General features: G+C 45.0%; 1 protein-coding gene across 2 annotated transcripts; it reads left to right on the top strand.

Moving 5' to 3' along the window:
* The first annotated feature begins 234 nt into the window (after positions 1 to 234).
* Positions 235 to 25146, top strand: LOC137352120 (general transcription factor II-I repeat domain-containing protein 2A-like). 2 transcript variants are annotated; one of them, XR_010969642.1, is made up of 2 exons: positions 235 to 432; positions 24922 to 25146. XR_010969642.1 is itself a non-coding variant. In XM_068017236.1 (2 exons), the coding sequence occupies exon 2, from the start codon at positions 1353 to 1355 to the stop codon at positions 1893 to 1895; it is 543 nt and encodes a 180-aa protein (XP_067873337.1). In that variant the 5' UTR covers positions 235 to 432; positions 706 to 1352; the 3' UTR covers positions 1896 to 2521. The 2 variants fall into 2 exon arrangements, 1 of the variants encoding a protein (XP_067873337.1); XM_068017236.1 differs by lacking the exon at positions 24922 to 25146 and adding an exon at positions 706 to 2521.
* Positions 25147 to 25176: the final 30 nt, after the last annotated feature.

The following is a 25176-nucleotide window of genomic DNA, read 5'->3' as shown; positions in this document are numbered from 1 at the left end:
ACACATCTGCTAGACCAGGGTTGTCCAACACGTGGCCCGTGGGCCACACTCCAGCCTGCCAAAAGGTTTGATCTGGCCTGCCAATCATTGTGCTCTTCGTGTCGGCCCACCAATCAAGGCGTTTGGTTCGTTCCAGCCCACTTCATTCTGGCCTTTCAATCCTGGTGCTGTCAATCATGGGCGCTGGCCAATAGAAAGCATTGGGGGAGGAGGTGAACTGGTTGAGACAGCAGTGAAGAGGTGAGCTCAAAGAATCTGTGATGAAGAAGCAAAGCTGGAGTCGGCAGTGGCGAAGAGGAGTCAGTGGAGAAGAAGGGGTGTCAGTGGTAGTGGGAATCAGCGGTGAAGAGGAGTGGGTGGAGAAGAAGAGGAGTCAGTGGCAGCAGGAATCAGCGACGGACAAGGGAAGTCGGAGTCGACAGTTGCGGAGAGGTGAGCTCAAGGAGCTGGGGGCTTGGGGGGAGGTGAGCTTGCAGCAACTGTGTGGGGGAATGGGAGTTTCTGCTACTGGTGCATGGTGGGTGAAGGGAGGAATTGTTGAAGAAAATCAATTTCTTTTAAAGAAAAGTATACCTAGTTCTTGTAGAGTCATAGAGACTGGCCAAGATTTTAGTTGCGTGCTGGGAAGTGTCCACCATGGAAAGCATAAGACTTGTTGGTAATTTTGTAGCCATTTGGAAGTTAAGAGTCGCTTCCCTCTTATAGATGACGGCCCATGGACACAGCAAGAAAAGGAAGATTGATGCTGAATGTGGAGCATTCAAACCCTCTTGGAGCAAGGATTTTTTAGTTATCAAGCACAATGGGGACATATTGTGTCTGATATGTCAAGAGAAGATAGCTTATTCAAGGAATACAATATCAAGCGACATTATTCCACAAAACACGGTACCAGATATGACAGCCTCATGGACCAAGTGAGAACTGATCGAGGGAACTCGCTGAAACAGAACATGATCAGACAACAATCCTTCTTCAAAGGTGCAAGGCAGAATTCAGAGGCAGCAAACAAGATCAGTTTTTTGATAGCTGAAGCACTAGTCATGAGAGGAAAACCTTTGTCTGATGGGGAATTTGTGAAAGACTGCTTGGGCATATTTACATCTGTGGTATGTCCTGACCAAAGGTTGGTGGTAGAGAAAACCAGCCTTGTCCATCAGACCATTGCTAGAAGAGTAGACGACCTGGCATCTGACATTCAAAATTAGCTGGTCACAGGATCAGTGCCTGTCAGTTTTACAGTTTAGGGCTCGATGAAAGCACTGATGTGAGTGACAGCTCAACTGGTAATCTTTGTACGAGGAGTCACCGAAACCTGCAAAGTTGTTCAGGAACTGCACGACCTATGTCCAATGAAAGGCACAACAGCGGGACAAAACATTTTCGATGAATTAAAAAGTGCCTTGGTGAAATTCAATCTTCCAGAGGACAAACTTTGCAGTCTAACAACTGATGGAGCCTCTGCGATGATAGGCAAGCACAATGGATCCGTCAGTCTAATGCTCAAATCAGTACCTCATGAAGTCATCATGCATCACTGCATCATTTACCAAGAACACCTGTGTGCAAAGACCGTCGAGATGAAACATGTGATGGAAAAGGTTGTTGCTACAGTTAGTTTCATAACGTACAAGGGGCTTAATCAAGCCTTTCTTGCAGAAGTAGGATCAGACCATGATGATGTCATTTACTTCAGCCATGTTTGCTGGCTCAGCAGGTCGGCCACACTAGCCAGATTCTGGTCGCTGCATGTAGGAATAAGAACCTTCATGACAAGCAAAGGAAAAGATGTAAGCTTCATGGACGATGATGAGTGGTTGAATGACTTGGTGTTCCTAGTTGACATCACCAAGTTTCTTGCAGACTTGAATGTGAAACGGCAAGGCAAAGATTAATTTGTCCACAAACTGTATGAGCATGTCCCAGCGTTCATTCAGAAGTTAGAATTGATTCAGAAACAGTTGATTATGAAGAGAGTTATACACTTCGCAACATTATCGACAAGGCCTGCTGAGAAAGTGAACCATGCAAAGTACTCTGCACTGATCGGCAGTTTAAGGGATGAATTCAAGGAAAGGTTTGCAGATTTCAGGGAACATTGTGATGAACTGAAGTTGTTGGCAGATCCATTTGCAACTCATGCCACTGATGCTCCTGGCATTTTCAAACTGGAACTAACTGAGTTCCAAAATGACAGTGACATGAAGAGAGCTTTCACAGGACATGACCTTCTGACATTTTATCATCGATATCTTCCAGCAATTTCTTACCCAAATGTATCCAAACATGCCCTTTGATTCATTGCACTGTTTGGCAGCACATATTGCTGTGAACAGCTGTTTTCAAGTATGAAAAGCATCAAAACAAGATCAAGGTCGCTCCTGACAGATGGACATCTATCTGAAATACTCCGCATCGCTACATCAAATGTGTGGGCAGGCATTGGCGACCTGTGCAAGCAAAAAAAATGCCAGCTATCTCACTAGATCAGTGTTCAACATCATGATGTGAAATTAAGTTAATTAGTCTTTTCAATTAAAGTTCCTTTATTAAAATGCGCATTTGTTGTTGATTTTAATAGTAAGATAAATTTTTATTGCCTATATCTTTCAAAATTTGCTCACTGGCCCCCAGAGTGAGCAAAAATCGTTATGCAGCCCTCTGCCTGAAAAGGTTGGACAGCCCTGTGCAAGACATTGAGAGAGTGGAATTCCTTTTAGTTGTGGTACATCTCAGAATTTACATGGGCCGCCAGCAAAGCAATTTGTGTACAGTCAATGGCACTCATCACCATGGGGAAACCTGCAATCCGAGTGAAGCTGCATGCTCTACCTGCTTCTCTCTGGTAAGAGAGAATGAAATGTATTCAGTTCTCTTGGAATACAGAGCCTCAGTGACTTTCCTTATGCAACAGTGGATGGCAAACTGGAAGATGTTGCAAATATCGCTTGCTGCAGCCTGGAAGGAGCCAGATGCATAAAAATTCATAGCCAGAGTAACCTTAACAGCCACTGGCAATACCATCCTCACCCTGTTTGGAGGCTGTAGAAAGTGGCAGATTTCAGTGAGGATGCTCTTACTGAAGCAGAGACAGCTGACACACTATTCCTCACCGAGGTTCAGGTAGGAGAACTGCTCCCTGAACATCCAGGGCAGATATGGCCTCCTGCTAAGAGCCCTTCTCCTCTCCTCCTCCTTCTTTCTGCAGCTTGTCCTGCTCTGTCTCACCTCTGCTCACTCTCCCTATCATGCTGTAGGATAAGGCGGATACAAACTACTGAACCCATATCTGGGAGCAAATGGCTTGTGCAGAATCCGAACAGTCAGGACAAAGTCCTTCAGCATGTGCCACACCACTCCCTGTAGACTTTAGCAACTTCAAGCAACTCTGAAAACTACCAAACACCTACAATTGCAGCAAGAGCCAGTAGAAATCAAACAGCAACTAACCTGAAGGTAGTTGATGATTCTGATAAGTAGTTCTGGTGGGGGTTCCTTACTGCTGTCGAATGTGTGTTCAGTTGTACGTGTTTAAGAGACAGTGTTAGCTGGAGTGTTGAGCTCCAAAATGGCAGTACTGGCAAAAAATCAGAGTTACACACTGATTTTTGTCACATTCTGCCTAGTCTGCAAACTTCCTGCGGATGTTCCCTGTGCGGGCCAATACCTTCAACAAAAATGGCATCCAGAAGTGTGCGTCTGTGCCGTGGATACCATTTTCAAGGTAAAACAGCACTCGTAGCGCTGAGAAACTGAATGCTACAGAAATTAGCTTTGCAGCAAGTGACTCAGAATTAACATTTTCTATTACACTTAATATTTTAGAATACTTTATAAGGTTCCTTTTGAAAAGGATTTTAGCACAGTCACTAAAAAAGATAAAGGAAGTTAATAGATTGTGCTATGTATAAGTGCAAGACTGAGGCTTAGGATGGTCCAAATGATTGAAGTGAAGACAGTGCCAACATTCAAGAGTAGATTTAATAGATGGTTCAAGGAAAAGGGAATAAGGGATTTGAGAACAAAGTGGGCACATGGGATTCGGACTGTTGCTCTTGTGGAGGATAAACATCAACATGGACTGGTTCGGCTGAATGGTCTGTTTCTGTGTTTTAAGTTCTACATAATACTGTGTAAAGATGAAAGCCTGGTTTAATAAGGTAGTTTCTGCTTCTAACTTTCACCTTACTTTAATGGATGAATAAAGCAGGAAAGTCCTTGTCTGGATGATGTGAACTCACCTATGGATTACCCAACCTCCTCTTGAGTTGACACTACAATTGGGTAGCATCTCCAACAATGCAGCACTCCCTCAGTACTGAACTGAAGTGCCAATTCAGTTTATGTGCAAAGGTCCCGCATTGAGTCTTAAACCCACAACATAGAAATTAAAATACAGACACAGGCCATTCAGCTCAACTTTGTTGATGTTTATCCACACACAAGCAGCAATCCTAATCTCATGTATCTGCCCAGTTCCCATATCACTTTCTCCCCTTTGTCTCATTCTTAGATGTTGGCATGGTCTTTGCTTCAGTCATTGACTCTGGTTTGTGAATTCCACAGTCTCACAGCCTGTACGTGGAAAAGTTTCTCCTGTTCACTGTCCTAAATCTCTTGCATTTAATTTAAAGCTATGAAACCTTGTTCTAGGCCCTCAACCACTGGAAACAGTCTGTTTCTATCTATTCTATCCCATCCCTTCAGAACTTTAAGCACATCAATCAAATCACCCTTAATCTCCTCTGTTCTAATAAAAAAGAGCCTCAGTTTTGCAAGACGATATCAATGCATTGGAATTCTAGTGGACAGCTCCTGATGAAGAACTAGCACTGGCACAAGCATATTGGACCAAAAGGCCTTGATCTGTGCTGTAATTTCTGATGGTTGAATATGATGCTCAGTTGGTGACTGGGGGTGGCTCAAGCAAGTGATATCATGTTAGCAATATGTAGGGGATGGTGGGCTTGCTAATTCATGCAATAAAAGTAACTAGGATTGGGTTGCACACCGACAGGACAGACAGTACCTCCAGTTGTGGTTATGTAGGTTCCTAGCCTCAGGTTGTTAGAGTGGAAGTTTAGGAATGGAGGAATGTGAGTGTACTGGTGGGAGAGTTTGACAACCCCTGGAGGAATTTGGAAGTGAGTTATACTTTAGGTGGCAGGCCACAAAGACATGAAACTGAAAGATAACAGTCAACAAAGTGAGATCAAATGTCAATGATAGATTTGCTGAGTCATGTGTGTGCCAAGTTGGACAGACGTCCATTCTAGATTAATTGTTGGATAATTTATTTATTTAGAGATACAGCACTGAAACAGGCCCTTCGGCCCACTGAGTCTGTGCTGACTATCAACCACCCATTTATACTAGTCCTACATTAATCCCATATTCCTACCACATCCCCTCAATTCCCCTACCACCTACCTACACTAGGGGCAATTTATAATGGCCAATTTATCTATCAACCTGCAAGTCTTTGGCTGTGGGAGGAAACTGGAGCACCCGGCGAAAACCCACACAGTCGCAGGGAGAACTTGCAAACTCCACACAGGCAGTATCCAGAATCAAACCCAGGTCGCTGGAGCTGTGAGGCTGCGGTGCTAACCACTGCGCCACTTTGCTGGTACAATGTGCTGCATGACCTTGAAAAGGAGCTTCAAAAACCACTAGGCAAAGCACAGGGGATTAAAGCTTGTAGACAAGTGAAAACCAAACTTGATGTGATGTCACTGTCGGCACAGAGGTAGATTAAAAGAACTGGAGAACACTGAGCTCAGTTGAAGACACACACACAGATTATGAGCTGTGTTGTGTTATACCTGTCCTGTCATGTGAGACAAAAATTCTGGAATTCTTTTGTGCAACACCTACAGATCAGGTTTATGCAAATCAGACAGGAATTAGTCAGTGGGTGAGGTTGTTCATGTTTAAAGCTGAGACATGATCCGGTTCACTAATCCTAAATGAGGTGTAATTAGCAGCCAACGAAACATGAATTACTGTCGTGCGTAAGGCTGCAGGTCAGCAACCACAGCATGTATCTTTCTTTGATCTCACTAACCACAAGGTAATGGTGCAACTAGTCAAAAACCATCTGTACTGAGACCACCAATGCAGAGAGACCACCCTGTACTGATAGACCACATGACCTGAGAAACTATTGAACTACCTGTACTGAGACCACCTATATTCAGAAACTACTTGTACGGAGACCACTATTACTGAGTAACTACTTGTACTGAGACCAACTGTACTGCGAGACCACCTGTACAGTGACTACCTGTACAGATACCGCCTGTACAGAGAGACTGTCTGTACCAAGAACATCTGTGTAGAAAGACAACCTGTACTGAGAAGCTACTTGTACTGAGACCACCTGGATAGAGAGCACCTGTGCTGAGACTAGCTGTACTGAGAGACCACCTGTACAGAGAGACCATCTGTGCAGAGACCACCTGTACGGAGACGCCACTTGAACGGAGGGAGAACGTGTACTGAGACCATTTATAAAGACACTAAGAGTCCACCTGTACTGAGACCACCTATACTAAGAAACTACCTGTACAGAGACCACCTGTGCTGAGACACCACCTGTACTAAGGGACTAGCTGTAGTGATGCCATCTGTACAGAGAGTACCTATGCTGACCACCTGTACTGAGACACCACCTGAACAGAGAGACCACCTGTGCTGAGCGACCAGCTGAACAGAGATGCCACTTGTGCTGAGACCATCTGTACAGAGATGGCACCTGTATGGGGAGATCATCTGTACAAAGACCACTTGAACAGAGAGGCCACCTGTACAGAGAGATCACCTGTACTGAGAAACTACCTGTACAGAGACCACTTGTGCTGAGAGACCAGCTGTAGTGATGTCATCTGTACAGAAAGCATCTGTGCTGAGACCACCTGTACTGAGACACCACCTGAACAGAGAGCCCACCTGTACAAAGAGCGCCTGTGCTAAGAGACCACTTGTACAGAGAGACCACTTGTACAGAGAGACCACCTGTCGTGAGAGACTACCTGTACAGAGACGGCACCTGTACAGAGAGATCACCTGTACAGAGATCACCTTTTTATTTATTCATGGGATGTGGGCGTTACTGGCAAAAGCAGCATTTATTATCCATCCCTAATTGCCCCTGAGAAGGTGATGATGAGCTTCCTTCTTGAACCACTGCAGTCCATGTGGTGTAGGTACATCCACAGAGCTGTTAAGGTAGGAGTTCCAGGATTTTGACCAAGCAACAATGAAGGAACAGTGATGTAGCTCCAAATCAGGCTGCTTTGTCCTGGATGGTGTCAAGCTTCTTGAATGTTGTTGGAGTTGCACTCATTCAGGCAAGTGGGGAGTATTCCATCACCCTCCTGACTTGTGCCTTGTAGATGGTGGACAGGCTTTGGGAAGTCAGGAGGCAAGATACTTGCCACAGAATTCCCAGCCTCTGATCTACTATTGTAATCACTGCACTTTCATGGTTGGACAAGTTAAGTTGCTGGTCATTGGTGACCCCCCAGGATGTTGATGTTGCCTGCATGTGGCAAGACCTAAATAACATTCAGGCTTAGACTGATATGTGGCAAATGACATTAATGCCACACAAGTCCCAAGCAAAGATCATCTCCAACAAGAGAGAATTTAACCACCTCCCCTTGATATTCAACAGCATTACCTGCAATGAGTGACCATCTGTGCTGAGAGAGCACCTGTACAGAGACCACAAGTACAGAGATACCACCTGTACTGAGAGCACCTGTTCAGAGATAACCTGTATGGAAAGACCACCTATGCAGAGAGACGACCTGAAGAGAGATCAGCAGTGCAGAGAGACCACATGTAAAGAGATGCCACCTGTACTGAGACTACCTGTACTGAAATACCATCATTAGTGACCATGCTCTACTGAGACGACCAATAAAGATAGACCACCTGTACAAAGACACCAGATGTACTGAGAGACCACCTGTACAGACACTGCTTGTACTGAGACAACATCTGTGCTGAGAACCCACAAGTACAGAGAGACCACCTGTGCTGAGAGCATCTGTGCAGAGATAACCTGCATACAGACCATCTGCCTATTGTCAGTTACTGCAATCTGCAGTGACAGTAGAGTGACAAAAGATTGTTGGTTTATTGTCAGGGAGGAGTAAGAAATAGCAGATAACTTAGTAAGTGAAGACTATTATCATAGCAATGGCATAACCCAAAAGAAAGAAGAAGCATTTGTTATACTCTGTATTCCTATTATGCTCTTGAAACTCTTCAGCACCAAGGATATTGTAATGATTGCACCAATCCTTTGGGTAGTGAATAACAGCAAGAAGGAATCGCCTCATGCCAATATCCCATTAATGGTTCAGACATAGGGTCTGTTTATCGTTCACAATAAATGAAACTAGTCCCAAATGTCATCAGTGCAGATGGATTCCAGCATAGCCACCATGCAAGAACTGTGTCCAACTTAATCCAACTAATGTGTGGTTTCTATTCAAAGGAAGTGATGCAATGGAAAACAGGAAGTTGCATCATTAATACAAACAGAAAGTGTGCCTTTGCCAATAGAACAGGTGTCAGTAATTTGTCAAAACCTTGTGGTGTAGTCTCCAATTCCCAACATTTAACAAGAGGAAGTAGTTGTAATAATTTCTTGTTCTGCCATCAGATGACAAGGTGTTGGTTCTCAAACACAGGTATATAGAGAAAGGTGAAGAACTGGATATCCAGGAATATCAAATACTCCTTTCTGATTCAAAATATTAAATTAAAGAAGAATGGATGAGACAGATTTTGTCCTTTCCCACTCTGGAACAATGGGACAGATACTGTCTTTTCACACTTTTACGATCAGGTGAGGAAGGGGTCTCAGGCTCCCCTCTTGCTCCTTCTCTGGTTTGGCCATAAGAGGGTTTATCTTTTTAAATACAATGATTTTAGCTTACCATTTCAGTGAGCCCTTGCTCACTGTAATCTAATTACAATTGCAAATAACCAATCAGACAGGTTTTCTTGGGTTTAAACAAGAATGATGTAAGTTTGTTAACCTTATCACTCTAAACCAGTTAAAGTTACTAAAATAGGCGACACATCCATGCATGTGTGCATACGAGAGGCACACACACATACACAAATAGATACAGAGGGGAAGAAAGAGTTGGGAGGTTGAAGTAAAATTGGTAATAAGTGGAAAGCAAGTACTGGGTTGTAATGCCTTTAATTGAAGTCAAAGTCTTGGAGTCCTCACTGGGGGGGCATGTGCACAATTTCAGGCTTGCTTCTCTGGTTCCTGAAAGCTGAAGGGAGGTTTCAACTGTTTGCTTGGTGGTCGTCTGTAAAGTTCTGTAGTCTTAAGGTTTAGAAGCTGCCACCGTCGTTTCCCTGAGACTTTGTCGGAGAGAGAGACAGAGAGACTTTTCCAGTTCAGCTGCTGTCTCTTTGCTTTCTGAGGCCTAATTCAAAAACCTCAGTCTTACCCCAGCAGGTAGGCTACGTGACCATCTCCTTGCTTGAAACAACAGTCCCTGGAGGGTTGTTGGAATTTCAGAGTCCTTCAGACATATTCGGTGGAGGGTGGCGTTTGGCTCTTACTAAGTCAGAGGGTTGTCGATGTCTTTTGATTACCCCTATTGGCAAAACCAATCTCACTAAATGAATCAGAGAACACCCCCATTGTTCCAGCTAGACTGGTACTTCACTTCTGTCTCTCAGCCAGCCTTTGTCTTCTTAAAATGCAAATGTGCTTGGCCATTTTTTGACTGTTCTGTTCTGTTTTTTTTACGTTATTTGCAATGTCCAGTAAATGTTTCAAGCATTGTTCCATATGACAAAATTAATATTTCCATTTGGGGTGCGTGATTTCCATTACACCACCGCACCACGCCGAATGAAATGCGATAATGGGGAGCTTTTCATTATAAGTTAGAAAGAAGAGAAAATACAGAAAAGCACACATGCATTTCACTCATTCGTTCTCATCCCCTCAGAAATCTTAAAATTGTTTCAACCTGTCTTTTTTCAGCAGTGCTGCATTTAACGGCCTTTTTTCCTTGAGGTGGGTCTGAGATGGTAAGGTGTTGCCCCGTGGGTTTGAAGTTTCTTTAGTATCAGTTTGTAATAAGCTGGGAATGGGCATCCCAAAAAACCTCCCTGTACATGGATGACGTCGCCGTCTTCTGCTCGGATCCGCTGTCTGTCCGCAGATTGATGAGCATCTGCGACCAGTTCGAACTGGCCTCAGGAGCCAAAGTTAACCACGGCAAGAGCGAGGCCATGTTCTTTGGGAACTGGGCTGACTGATCCTTTGTCCCCTTCACCGTCAGGTCAGACTACCTGAAGGTGCTGGGGATATGGTTCGGAAGGGCCGCGGCGTGCACCAAAACCTGGGAGGAGCGTGTAGCCAAGGTACAACAAAAGTTGAGCATGTGGGGGCAGCGATCTCTCTCCATTGTGGGTAAGAACCTGGTCATCAGGTGCAAGGCGCTTACGTTGTTGCTGTACGTGGCGCAGGTCTGGCCCATGCCCCACTCCTGCGCTGTGGCGGTCACCCGAGCCATTTTCCGCTTCATCTGGGGATCCAAAATGGATCGGGTCCGGAGGGACACGGTTCAAACCTCTGGATAAGGGCAGGAAAAATGTACCCAACGTCGCCCTCATCCCGATGACCACCTTCGTGTGCGGCTGCATCAAGCTGTGTGTAGACCTCCAGTACGCAAACTCAAAGTGTCACTACGTGCTGAGGTTCTATCTGTCCCCGGTGTTGCGAAGGATGGGCCTGGTCACATTGCCGCGGAACGCTCCATCTAGTTGGACCATGTTGTACCACCTATCCTTCGTGGAGCAGTTTCTGCGGGAAAACACCTTTGACCATCGATCCATCAGGCAGTGGTCTGCACGGAATGTCCTCAAGGCCCTATGGGAAAAGGAGAGGGTGGATCCTGTCGGATGGTTCCCCGAGCAGACCGCCAAAGTCATTTGGCGGAATACCTCATCACCAGAACTTTCAAACAAGCACCAAGATGTAGCTTGGCTGGTGGTGAGAAGAGCCCTTCCCGTCAGATCCTTCCTGCACGCCCGAAGTCTCACCCCCTCCGCACAATGCCCCCGCAGTGGCTGTGGTGGGGAAGAGACAGTTGCCCACCTCCTCCTGGAATGTGTCTTTGCAAAGCAGGTGTGGAAAGAGATGCGGTGGTTTTTGTCGAGGTTCATCCCAAGCAGCTCTGTAACACAGGAGTCTGTGCTCTACGGGCTGTACCCAGGGACACACACCGAGACAAACATCAACTGCTGCTGGAGGACTATCAATTCGGTGAAAGACGCCCTTTGGTCTGCCCGAAACTTGCTGGTCTTCCATCGCAAAGAGTTGTCCACGACCGAATTTTGCAGACTGGCACATTCCAAGGTCCAGGACTACGTGCTGAGGGACGTACTAAAGCTTGGGGCAGCCGCAGCAAAGGCTCAATGGGGAAAGACCACTGTGTAAGGTCCCCCCACCAAGCTGAACTGAGGGGCTGGATCCATGGGAAACCCCTCGAACTGTATTGGGAAATTTTTCATTTGCTGTAAAATGTAAAAATGAATCTGGCACGACAAATGAAATGGAAGGGTTGTGAGGCAACTCATGATTGTATTGAAGGAAACTGATCACCTTTGCACTGTTTGTATTTTTTGACTTGGTGCTGTTTGAAACTGTTTGGTAATGTATTTTTTTTTGCAGATTTTTATGAATAAAGTATATTTTGGAAATAGACAAAAAAAATCCCCCCCAAAAAATGTGCTCTCAGGTTCCAGAAAATATTTGTTTGCTGCAAAAAGTACAAGGCGGTAAAATGAAATGGAAGGGTTGTGAGGCAACGCAGTCCTGTATTGAAGGCAACTGATCACCTTTGCACTCTTTGTATTGTTGACTTGGTGCTGTTTTTGAACTGTTGTAATGTATTTCTTACAGTTTTTTACGAATAAAGTATATTTTGGAAATAAAATTTTAAAAATCCCAATAAACATGTGGTTTTTGGGGAGGTTTGATGTTTGCACATTTCCATAATTGTCCAGGGTGCCTTTGTTCCTGTTGGGGTCTGCAGGGAGATTGTTGGATTTAATTCGCTCTGGGCCTGAGCTCTGATCCTGGGAGTCTGCAGTGGGTGGATCTGTTCTGACCTCACTTTCAGGGTTCTGGTGAGTTATGCAAGTGCTGCTCACTTCAGGGCACTGTTTGTTTCCTTTTCTCCTGACTGTGGGGGTGGATTCTTTGCTAATCTCCCCTGTGTCCTCTGGGACATTCCGGTTTACAGGTATTTGTCCAGATTCCACTGCACTCCCCTGCGGCACTGCGACTAAGTGAGACATCACCCTCACTGTCACTCTGTGCCCTCTTGAGGACTTTCTTTGTCCTTGCAAGTTTCTGCAAATGCAGTCAGCAGCCCAGGTAGGGTGCTTCTGTTGTCTACATTTACGTAGGAGGATGTGGGCTCTAATTCTTCCAACATTTTGGGGTTGGTTGACTGGACAGTAGGGGTATTCATTTGGGAATCATCTTGGACCTCTTTTAACCTGTCCTCTTTGTCCTTTTTGTCCCCTTCCTCTCTAACTCTCTGTCAGATCTGTGCCTGCCTGCCCCTTTTTGTTCTCAGCAGGGTCCCTCACAATTCACCAGCTCTCTGCTGGAGGGTTTCCCTAAAGCCGATACAAGAATTAGGAGTGCAGATTTCAGTGCAGGTTGGGGCTTCCCCTCAATCTAGCACGTGTGGCAACTCCTACAGTACTCCACTACATCTTTGTGGAGTTTTGGCCAGTCAAACTGCTGGCTTATGTGGGCTTTGGTTTTTTGTATACTGACATGTACAGCCATTATCAACTCACGGGCCATTCTTAATCTTTCTCTCCGGTACCTCTGCAGCACCACCAACTGGTGAACCACTGTCCACTCTTTGTCCTCATGTATGTGAGGAGAGCTCCACTTCCTCATCAGCACCTCATTCTTCACATACTAGCAATCCGGGACTCCCTCTGCTTCAATTTCAGTCTGAGCAGCTTGTGCTAACTTTCTCAATACTGGGTCGGCTCACTGAGCCTCAGCTAGGGAAGATTCATTTAATCCTCTAACTTTCCAAAGAAAGTTTCAGACAGACAGACAGCATGGTCATCTGTCTGCAAGGCCAAATCAGTCTCCTCTGGGGAAGCTGGTTTGGCCATGACCTGAATCACTACATATTCAGGGGAACTGCAGGGGACCATCTCCTGCCACTGCCCTGTCTCTCTGACCTCCTTTGGTCTCTCTTTCACTATTGGGGAAGCTACCACCTTCACCCCTGCCAGATCATTCCCTAGGAGCAGGTTAATCCCATCCACAGGCAAACTAGGGACAATCCTTACGGTCTCCAGTCCCAAAACTAGGTCGTACTCCAAGTTCACCCAATGTAAAGATACGGGCGTACACTGCCCTCCAAATACCATTCACCACCATTCTGGTATTTACTGCACTCTCTGGGGGAAAGGTCATGCCTTTTCCCAGCAAAAGGGATCTGTGGCCCCGGTATCCCTGAGTACGACTGTGGTCTTGCTTGTCCCAGTCGAGGGGTATGGGGTTATTCTCCCTTCAGATACAAAATCCTGATAACCTTCAGGGATCTTATTAAATTTTCCTGCACCCACAGCAGTATTTTTTCTGGGTCTTACTGCTTCTGCAGTTAAAGCCAGCTCTGCTCCCTTTCCGTCTCCCTTCTCCTGCACTGATTAACCCTACATGCTTTCTGGGTAGTTTCCAGCAGTCCGCTCTGAGGTGACCTGCCTTATTACAATGGAGGCACACAAGTCTCCGGGTCTCACTCCTGCTTTCAGCACTATCCTTTTTGGCTGGAGGAGAGCCCCCTGTGTGTCCAAATTTTATTTCTCTACCAGGACAGTTTGGACTTCTATCACCCTCACACCTCTTTTCCTTTTCGGTGTTGTGTGGGTGACTGGGAAAGGTTATCCCTTGGGGAACCTATTTGTATATTAGAACTCATCAGTCAGAACCATGGCCTGCCTTGCTCTATGCACTTTTTGTTCCTCCACATGGGTCTTTACAGAGAGGAGGAGGGAGTTTTTAAATTCCTCGAGTAAAATCATCTCTCTGAAGTTTTCATATGTGGGCTGCACTTTAAAAGCCCTCAACCACTGATCAAAAGCCAGCTGCTTACTTCTCTCAAACTCCAAATAAGTTTGATCAGCTTGTTTCTGGAGGGTTCGCAACCTCTGGCGGTAGGCTTCCAGTACTAGCTCGTATGCCCTGAGGATAGCATTTTTAGTCACTTCATAATTTGATGAACTTTCGTCTGGCAACAGGGAATAAACCTCATAGGCTTTTTCCGTTAGCTTGCCCTGCAGCAGGTAGGTCCAACTCTCGGCCAGCCATTTTAACTGCCTTGTAAGCTTTTCAAAAGTTACAAAAATGCTTCCACGTCTCCCTCATTGAACTTTGGGAAGGAAAATTTCAAAAGTTCAGCACAGAGCCCTGAATTAATTGTAGTCTCCATATTGGACTTGCTTTCACTGGGGTTACTCTGTCGCCCCCCGAGCTAACCCATAGTTCCCTTTCCACCTGTTCCTTCTGGAAAGTTCTTTCCTTCTCTCTCCCGTTTCTCTTTCTCTCTCTTTTCTCTCTCTGTCTTCTAATTCAAGTTTCCTCTGTTCCAATTGTATCTTTGCTAACATTACCCTGTCAAAGACTATTTCTAGCCCTGCCATTGATTCTTCAGGTTCGAGGGAAAAATGATTGGCCACTAGTCTCAGCAGTTTAGATTTCCTAGCTTTGGCACAGTAAGTGAACCCACACTGCTCAGCCATGTTCCTCAACTCCTGCATAGATATTACCTTTAATTATCCCAAGTTACTTCACCCTGGCTTGGGGATGTACTGGCTTCAGTCGCGGACATGTTAGTATTCTAGCACACAAACTACAAGCAAACCTGTATTGAAGTTTTTTTCTCTTTTTGATTGGGATCAATTTGCTTTCCCACTTCCAATTTCACATTTGTCTGTGGGTCCAATCCCGGACGAGCCCCCAAATTTCTGTTACGACCAGGTGAGGAAGAGGTCTCAGGCTCCCCTCTCGCCCCTTCTCTGGTTTGGTCATAAAAGGGTTTATCTTTTTAAACACAGTGATTTTAGCTTATCACTTCAGTGAGCCCTTGCTCACAATTGCAAATGAACCAATCAGACAGGTTTTCTTGGGTTTAATCATGAAAGATGTAAGTTTATTAACTTTATCACTCTAAACCAGTTAAAGTTACTGAAATATGCGACACATCCACACTCACATGCATAAGAGAGATACACACACACAAATTGATACAGAGGGGAAGAAAAAGTTGGGAGGTTGAAGTAAAATTGGTAATGAATGGAATGCAAGTACTGGGTTGTAATGTCCTTAATTGAAGTCAAAGTCTTGGAGTCCTCGCTGGGGGCCATGTGCACAATTTCAGGCTTGCTTCTCTAGTTCCAGAATGCTGAAGGGAGGTTGCAACTGTTTGCTTGGTGGTCGTCTATAAAGTTCTGTAGTCTTAAGGTTTAGAAGCTGCCACCGTCGTTTCCCTGGGACTTTGCTGGAGAGCGAGATAGAGAGAGAGGGGCTTTTCTCTTCCAGTTCAGCTGCCGTCTATTTGCTTTCTGAGGCCCAATTCAAAAACCTCAGGCTTATCCCAGCAGGTAGACCATGTGACCATCTCTGTTTGAAACAACAGTCCCTGGAGGGTTGTTGGAATTTCAGAGTCTTTCAGACATACTCGGTGGGGGTGGAGTTTGGCTCTTACAAAGTCAGAGGGTTTTTGATGTCTTTTGATTACCCCTATTGGCAAAACAAATGTTGCTAAATGAATCAGGGAGCACCCCCATTGTTCCAGCTAGACCGGTACTTCATTTCTGTCTCTCAGCCAGCCTTTGTCTTCTCAAAATGCAAATGTGCTTGGCCATTTTTATATCTGTTCAGTTCTCTTTTTTTTTAAGTTATTTGCAATGTCCAGTGAAAGTTTCAAGCAGTGTTCCATACGATGAAATTAATATTTCCATTTGGGGTGTGTGATTTCCGTTACAACACTCTGGGACAATGCGACAGATACTGCCCTTTCACACTCTGGGACAGTGGGTCAGACATGGTCCTTTCACACTCTGGGACAATGCGACAGATACTGCCCTTTCACACTCTGGGACAGTGGGTCAGACATGGTCCTTTCACACTCTGGGACAGTGGGACAGATTTTGTCCTTTCACACTCTGGGACAGTGGGACAGATTTTGTCCTTTCACACTCTGGGACAGTAGGACAGATACTGTCCTTTCACACTATGGGAATGGGTAGGACAGTGGGTCAATCACTGTCCTTTCACATTTTTGGTACTGGGGGGAACAGTGGATCAGATACTATCCTTTCACTTGTGAAAGAGTGGGTTAGACACTGTCCTTTCACACTGTGGAAGAGTGGATCAGACGCTGTCCTTTCATACTCTGGGTCAATGGGTCAGAGACTCTCTTTTCACATTCTGGGACTGTTGGTCAGATGCTGTCCATTCACGCTTCTGGTAGAATCATAGAATGGTTACAGAACAGAAGGAAGCCATTCAGCCCATCGTATCTGTGCCAGCTTTCTGCAAAAGCAACTCACCTACTCCCACTACCCAGTCTTTTCCCCATAGCCCTGCAAATTTTTCTTGTTCAGATAATTATCCAGTTCTCTTTGGAAGACCTCAGTTGAATCTGCCTCCACTACACTCTCAGGGCAGTGCATTCCAAATCCTAACCACTTGCTGCGTAAAAAGGTTTTTCCTCATTTTGCTGTTGCTTCTTTTGCCGATCATCTTAAATCGGTGTCCTCTGGTTCTGGATCCTTCCGCCATTGGGAACAGTTTCTCCCTATCTACTCTCTCCTGGCCCCTCATGATTTTGAACACCTCTATCAAATCTCCTCTTAATCTCTTTTCCAAGGAGAACAGCCCAGTTTCTCCAACCTATCCACTTAACAGAAGTTTCTCATCCCTGGAACCATTCTCATGAATCTTTTCTGCACCCTCTCTAATGCCTTCACATCCTACCTAAAGTGTGATGCTCAGAACTGGACACAATACTCCAGTTAGGCCAAAGCAGTGTTTTATACAAGTTTATCATAACTTCCTTGTTCTTGTGCTCTATGCCCCTATTTATAAAGCCCAGAATCCTATATGCTTTATCAACCGCTTTCTCAACCTGCCCTGTATCCTTCAGTGATTTATGCATATGTAACCCCAGGCCCCTCTGCTCCTATACCCCTTTTAGAATTGTACTCTCTAATTTATATTGCATCTGCTCGTTCTTCCTACCAAATTGAATCACTTCACACTTTTCTGCATTAAATTTCATCTGCCACTTGTCCGTCCATTCCACCAGCCTGTCTATGTCCTCTTGAAGTTTCTCACTATCCTCCTTGCAGTTCATAATACTTTCAAGTTTTGTGTCATCCACAAATTTTGAAATTGTACCCTGTACACCCAAGTCTAGGTCATTAGTATATATCAAGAAAAGCAGGGGAACACCACTGTATACCTTCCTCCAGTCCGAAAAACAACCGTTCACAACTACTCTCTATTTTGCTAGTTTTGTATCCATGCTGTTACTGTCCCTTTTATTCCATGGGCCATAACTTTGCTGACAAGTCTGTTATGTGGCACTTTATCAAATGTCTTTTGGAAGTCCATGTATACCACATGGGGTGGCACAGTGGCACAGTGGTTAGCACCGCAGCCTCACAGCTCCAGTGACCCGGGTTCGATTCTGGGTACTGCCTGTGCGGAGTTTGCAAGTTCTCCCTGTAACTGCGTGGGTTTTCGCCGGGTGCTCCGGTTTCCTCCCACAGCCAAAGACTTGCAGGTTGATAGGTAAATTGGCCATTATAAAATTGCCCCTAGTGTAGGTAGGTGGTAGGGAATATGGGATTACTGTAGGGTTAGTATAAAATGGGTGGCTGTTGGTCGGCACAGACTTGGTGGGCCGAAGAGCCTGTTTCAGTGCTGTATCTCTAAATAAAATAAACATCAACCTCATCAACCCTCACTGTTAACTCTTCAAAAAAACTCAAGCATGTTAGTGAAACACGATTTGCCCTTAACAAAATGGTGCTGGTTTTCCTTACAAATCCACATTTGTCCAAGTGACTATTAATTTTGTCCGGAGTTATCATTTCTAAAAGCTTTCCCACCACTGAGGTTAAACTGACTGGTCTGTAGTTCCTGGGTGTAACATTTGCAGTTCTCCAGTCCTCTGGTACCACATCCGTATCTAAGGAGGATTGGAAGATTATGGCCAGTGCCTCCACAATTTCTATCCTTACTTCCATAATTATCCTTGGATGTATCTCATCTGATCCTGGTGACTTATTAACTTTAAGTACAGCCAGCATATCTAACACCTCCTCTTTAGCAATTTTTAGCCCATCCAGTGTCTCAACTACCTCCTGTTTCACCATGACTTAGGCAGCATCTTCTTCCTTGGTAAATACAGATGCAAAGTACTCATTTATTACCTCAGCCATGTCCCCTGCCTCCTTTGTAAATCCCCTTTTAGGTCCCTAATCAGCCCCACTCCTCCTTTTACCACCCTTTTACTATTTATATGCCTACAGAAGAGTTTTAGATTCCTTTTATGTTAGCTATGAGTCTCTTCTCATATTCTCGCATTGCTTCTCTTATTGGTACTGGGTGAACAGCTAGTCAGACACCAGTCCTTCATCTCCAAAACTAAGTTTGAATCTAGTCCATTAGATGAAAGTCTCTTCTCTCTGCTGACTCTAAAGGCTCATATGTGAACTTCTCTTCTTTGGCCTCCTTGTCTCGAGAGACAATGGGTAAGCGCCTGGAGGTGGTCAGTGGTTTGTGAAGCAGAGCCTGGAGTGGCTATAAAGTCCAATTCTAGAGTGACAGACTGTTCCACAGACGCTGCAGATAAAATTGGTTGCCGGGGCTGTTACACAGTTGGCTCTCGCCTTGCGCTTCTGTCTTTTTTCCTGCCAGCTGCTAAGTTTCTTCGACTCGCCACACTTTAGCCCCGCCTTTATGGCTGTCCGCCAGCTCTGGTGACCACTGGCAACTGACTCCCAGGACTTGTGATCAATGTCACAGGACTTCATGTCACGTTTGCAGACGTCTTTAAAGCGGAGACATGGACGGCCGGTGGGTCTGACAAGCTCGCTGTACAATGTGTCCTTGGGGATCCTGCCATCTTCCATGCGGCTCATGCGGCTTATGTGAAATAAATTCTGATATTCTCTATCCATTTCCTTGTACAAACATCTCCACAGTATTTCTATTCTATTCTATTTTATTCTATAAAGCTTCCCTCAGTTTGGCAGTATTTTGCAAAATTCACGTGGAAGCCACTGGACTGCTGGTGTTGGGAATGGAGATGTCATGTTGGTAGAGCAATGGCACTTGCTATGTTGAAGGGGCATTGTTGGGATACGATGGGATTTAACCTGCAGTCCTATCCTCATGCTGTGGGCAGAAGTGTTTCTTTAAACAGGGCCATTCTTTGCCAGACAAATAGACATATTGTTGTGAGAACTGGCCTTTATAGCTACTCCAGGCGCTGCTTCACAAACCACTGACCACCTCCAGGCGCGTATCCATTGTCTTTCGAGATAAGGAGGCCAAAGAAGAAGACTGGCCAATAGGCCCATCCACACTCACCCAAGATACCCATTAGCCATTCAACTTCATGTACCACATTCTCTAGATAGTAGTAATGTTACCTCCTAAGAGAGGGAAAAAACAGAGGAAAAAACCTTGAAACCAATTTTAAGAAAAGCTCTAAGACAATCTCGCTGGCTCCCTAAGTATTCTGAAGAGGCATGTTACCATCTTTTCAATCCTGTGCCATCTCATGGGATGGTCTTAAATAACCCCCCAGCCCCAAACAGCCTAGTGATCTGCAGCCACTAATAATGCAGAGTCCTGGTGCTGAAAGGATGGAGGGCAGGGAACTTGGCAGCACGGGCAAGGGAGATAGAAGTGGTCTAACAAAGTTGTGGTCATGAACTTCGAAGGTGGAGTGAGTGGGATGTAGGCGGGAGGGTCGATTTCCTTTCCTATGTTCTCAGTTTAATTTAAACAGATTACAGAATTCTGTTAACACTGTTACCACAGCTGGGATGTTCCAAGGAGAACGAGACTGATGGTTATCCATATACTCCACACAGAATAGACTGTCAGCAGACAGTTACGGCTAATTAAATATCACATCATTATTTGTTGCATCATGTTGTCAGCTCATTTACCTCCTGATAGACTCATGGCTGACTTTTCAGCACCACGTTTAGGTCTAGGCTGCCCAATACACAACCCTTTTGTGTTCTGTGAGTGATTCATGCAATGATTAAATCCAAACAGAAATAATGTGTAACTTGCTGGCTGAATTTGAGCCCAAGTTGCATACATTTGACTTATATTCTCTTCAGTATAAAAGATTGAGGAGTCTAATTGAGGAATTTAAAGTGATAAAGGGATATGATAAGTTAGATAAAGAGAAACTATTTCATCTGGTGAGGGAATTCAGAACAAGGGATCATAATCTTAAAATCAGAGCTAGACCATTCAGGAGTGAAATCGGGAAGCATTTCTTCAACAACTTGTATTTATGTAGCACTTTTAATGTAGTAAAACATTTCACAGCGCTTCACAATAGCATTATCAAACAAAATTTGGCACCAAACCACATAAGGAGATATTAGCGCTGATGACCAAAAGCTTAGTCAAAGGGGTAGGTTTTAAGGAGCATATTAAAGGCGGCAGAGAGATTTATGGAGGGAATTCCAGAGTTTAGGGCTAGGCAGCTGAAGGCATAGCTGCAAATGAGGAGTGATTAAAATAGGGGATGCTCCAGAGGCCAGAATTGGAGGGGGGTGCAAATATCTCAGAGGGTTGTAGGCTGAAGGAGATTACAGAGATAGGGAAGGGCAAGGCCATGGAAGGATTTGAAAACAAGGATGAAAATTTTAAAATCAAGGCAGCGCTTAACCAGGAGCAAAAGTAGATCAGCGAGCACAGGGGTGATGGGTAAACAGGATTTGGTGCGAGTAAAGACACGGGCAGTCAAGTTTTGGGTGACCCCAAGTTTACGGAGGGTAGAACGTGAGAGGCCAGCCAGGGGTGAGTTGGAATAGTCAAGCCTAGAGGTAACAAAAGATATGGATGAGGGTTTCAGTAGAAGATGAGTTGAGGCAGGGGCGGAGATAGGCGATGTTGTGGAGGTGGAAATAGGCAGTCTTAGTGGCGGCAACAGATATGTGGTCAGAAGCTCATCTTGAGGTCGAATATGATGTCAAGGTTGCAAACAGTCTGGTTCAACCGTAGACAGTTGCCGGGGAGAGGGATGGGGTTGGTGGCTAGGGAACGGAATTTATGGCAGGAACGGAAGACAATAGCTTTGGTCTTCCCAATACTTAGTTGGAGAAAATTTTTGCTCATCCAGTACTGGATGTCAAACAAACAGTCTGACAATTTAGAGACAGTGGAGGGGTTGAGAGAGGTGGTAATTGAGGTAGCGCTGGGTGTTGTCAACGACTAATGCCATGTTTTCGGATGGTATTGTGAGGGGCACCATGTAGATGAGAAATAGGAGATGTGGACAGGGATAGATCCTTGGGGGAAGGTAGAGGTAACCGTGCAGGAGCAAGAAGAGAAACCATTGCAGGTGATTCTCTGGTAATGACTGGACAGCCAAGAATGCAACCAGGCGATTGCAGTCCCACCCTTCTGGATAATGGTGGAAAGATGTTGATGGTAGATGGTGTGCCAAAAGCTGCAGACAGTTCGAAAAGGATGAGGAGGTACAGTTTTCCACAGTTACAGTGGCATCAGATGTTATTTTGACTTTGATAACGGTTGTTTGGTACTGTGGCAGGGGAGGAGGCCTGATTGGAGGGATTCAAACATGGAGTTCTGGGAAAGATGGGCGCAGATTTGGGAGGTGGCAGCACCTTCAAGGACTTTGGAGATGAAAGGGAGGTTGAAGATGGGGTGGTAGTTTGCAAGAGCAAAGGGGGCAAGGATTGATTTTTTTGAGGAGAGGAGTGATGTCAGCAGATTTTAAGGAGAGAGGAACAATATCTGAGGAAAGAGAACTATTAACAATATCAGTTAACATGGGGGCCAGGAAGGAAAGTTGTGTGGTTAGCAGTTTAGTGGGAATAGGATCGAGAAGCAGGACAAGATGAGGTTGGAAAGGGCTTGAGGAGAGATAGGAGGGAAACTGGAGAAAGATGTGAATTCAGGGCTAGGGCAAGGGGAACTTTAAAGGAAATTTGGCCCGGTGGGCTATGGGAAGGGAGGGAACCAGCAGAGGCAACTGATTGGATTGTCTTAGTCTTACTGCCAAAGAAGTCCATGAGCTTCTAGAACTTGTTGTTGAAGTGAGGGTGGAGGAGACAGAAGAGAGGGGTTTAAGAGGACACAAAGGGTAGTAGAAATCTGGCAACATTACTCCCCCAAAAGGAAATTCTGGGTCAATTGTAGCTTTTGAGATTGAGATCTTTGTCAGGTAAAGATATCAAGGGATATGAAGTAAATTAGGTTGAGATACAGAGCAGCCATGATTTGATTAAATGACAGAACAGATTCGAGGAACTGAATGGCCTACTCCTGTTCCAATGTGCCTCATTTTCACAGAGGCTGTAGTTGCCCATAGCTGTCCCATAATGTAGTGCTCCAACACTGGCATGCATGACTGAAGACCTCAAGCATCGGCCACAGACCATTCATCCTTTGATGGCCTTCATCTATTTGGGGACCAGGTCCAGGAAATGCGCACACACTAGAGACTCAGCAGACTGTTAATCTTGAAAGGTTCAGGACCTTATTCTAAAAGTCAGTCCTAAAGAACGTTGCATAAAAAATCCTTGCCCACCAACCATTGCAAGTAACTATTTTAACCTGAATCAGTAAAAAGGGACAATGGGATGATGGGTAGAAACAAAAAATGCCAGTCAACACATTCAGATGCTCCTTCAGGGCTCAAACTGATAATTTTTCCTAAGTCCCTAAATTTGGAACTCGTGTTAGCTGCTGGTCAGGGTAATTCATGCTGCCTCTTAACAGCGAGAGTCCCACCATCAGGATCCCTTTCAAAAATCTAGGATATGTGAGTCAGGATTTTTTTCTTCTTAATTACCCATTAAAGTGAATGGCTGGGAAATCCTGCCCATGGTCTCCACACGCTCCCTTCGAGATGGGGAGCAGCAACAGTGGTAATATTTAACTCCAGCGGGACTAATTGCCTCTCAGGACCTGGGCTGGCTGAACAATCAACTGATCAGGCAGTCCAGCAATTCAGTTCACAACAACACTACAGAATTTTGTATTTCCACTGGAGTCCAGCCCTTAATTGGAACTAAGTCCTACACACTAGGAGCTGATTACAGAACATCTAATAGAAGAAGCTCCTTCATGTACACTCAACGTTAAAATCTAGTTCCTGCTCTATGTGCAAAGGCCCCCTTCCCCCATGCTCCTGAATAAATGGTTACAATTCCAAACGCCATCTTAAAGAGTATTCCTGATAATCCAATGGATGTTTCCCAGGCAACAGATGATTTGATTTGCACTTTTCCTTTACAGCTGTGTAATTATTGTACCCTTCGTTCGCCCTACTGCTGACTAACTCAGATCAAGTGAAGAAAATTATTTGTTTAAGATAAGCTTTCTGGTTTTTGCTTTGAGTACCCAACTGTCATTTTGACCTCCGATGTGGTTATTGTGCCATTATCTATCAGGAATTACCTCACTGCAGGGGATGGGTGGGAGGGGTTTGTGTCTAAGGTGAGTTTCAAATGTCAGCTTGTATTCCATAATCTAACAGGGGCTCTGCAGATGGTAATGGAGACTCATAGGCACACTTGGCTCACATTGTTCCAAAAACTTTAACTCATTCCTAACTTGCACCAAGTCCTGTTCACTAATCACTCCCCTGTGCTCACTGACCTACATAGGCTGCCAGCCCAGCAATGCCTTGATTTTAAAGTTCTCATCCTTGTTTTCAAATCCCTCCATGGCCTTGCCATCTCTGAGACCTCCTCCAGCACTATAACCCTCTGTTCACTAGCCACCAATTTCATCCCTCTCTCTGGCAACTGCCTGAGGCTGAACCAGACTGTTCGCAACCTTGGTATCGTATTTGACAACGAAATGAGTTTCCGACCTTATATCCACGGCATCACTAAGACCACCTATGTCCATCTCTGTAACATCACTGAAGCCCTCAGCCATGCCTTTGTACCTCGAGACTTGAGTATTCCAATGCATTCCTGGCTGGCCACCCAACCTCCACCCTCCATAAACATAAAGTCATCCAAAGCTCTGCTGCCCAAATCCTAGCCCACACCTAGTCCTGTTCACCCATCACCCTTGCACTTGCTAACCTACATTGGCTCCCTTTTAAGTAACACCTCAATTTTAAAATCACATCATGGCCTTGCCCCTCCCTACCTCTGAAACCTCCTCCAGCCTTACAGTCCTCCAGATATATGCATTCCTCCAATTCTGGCCTCTTGTACATCCACAATTTTAATCGCTCCACCATTGGTGGTCCTGACCTCAGTTGCCGAGGCCCTAAGCTCTGGCATTCCCTCCCTAAACCTCTCCGCCTCTATTTCTCTCTTCAGTCCTTTAATATGCTTCTTAAAACCTACCTCCTTGACAAAGCTTTTGGTCAACTGCCCTAATATCTCGTTATGTGGCTTGGTGCCAAAATTTGTTTGATAATGCTCCTGTGAAGCGTCTTCAATGTGTTATTACATTAAAGGCACTGTAAAATTCTAGTTGTTGTTGATGGTCTGGATCAATGCGCAAATATGACACATTTTGAAAATGGCTGACTGCATCACATGATTTCCCAATTTTCCTCCTTGTCTTTACTGCAGTGGCTGAACCTTCCTGGGATCTTGTTTGACCTTGGTCACCATCCTGTCCCTCACCCAACTGGTCCTCCTTCACTCAGGCAGTGAGTGTCATTCAACCAAGGGCTCAGTCAGTGCCTACGCATCTCTTCAACTAGAGTTGACAACTCGAGTTGGACATATTCTTGGAGGTTTCATCACATGACGTCTTGCCTCCAAGCACTCCGTATAAACAGCCTTCTTTTGCATCGCCAATATTTTTATAACTAATAAAGGAAA

This window comes from Heterodontus francisci, chromosome 37, assembly GCF_036365525.1.
Source record: "Heterodontus francisci isolate sHetFra1 chromosome 37, sHetFra1.hap1, whole genome shotgun sequence".
In the NCBI taxonomy this organism is placed as follows: Eukaryota; Metazoa; Chordata; class Chondrichthyes; order Heterodontiformes; family Heterodontidae; genus Heterodontus; species Heterodontus francisci.
This window is presented reverse-complemented; position numbering and strand designations above follow the sequence as displayed.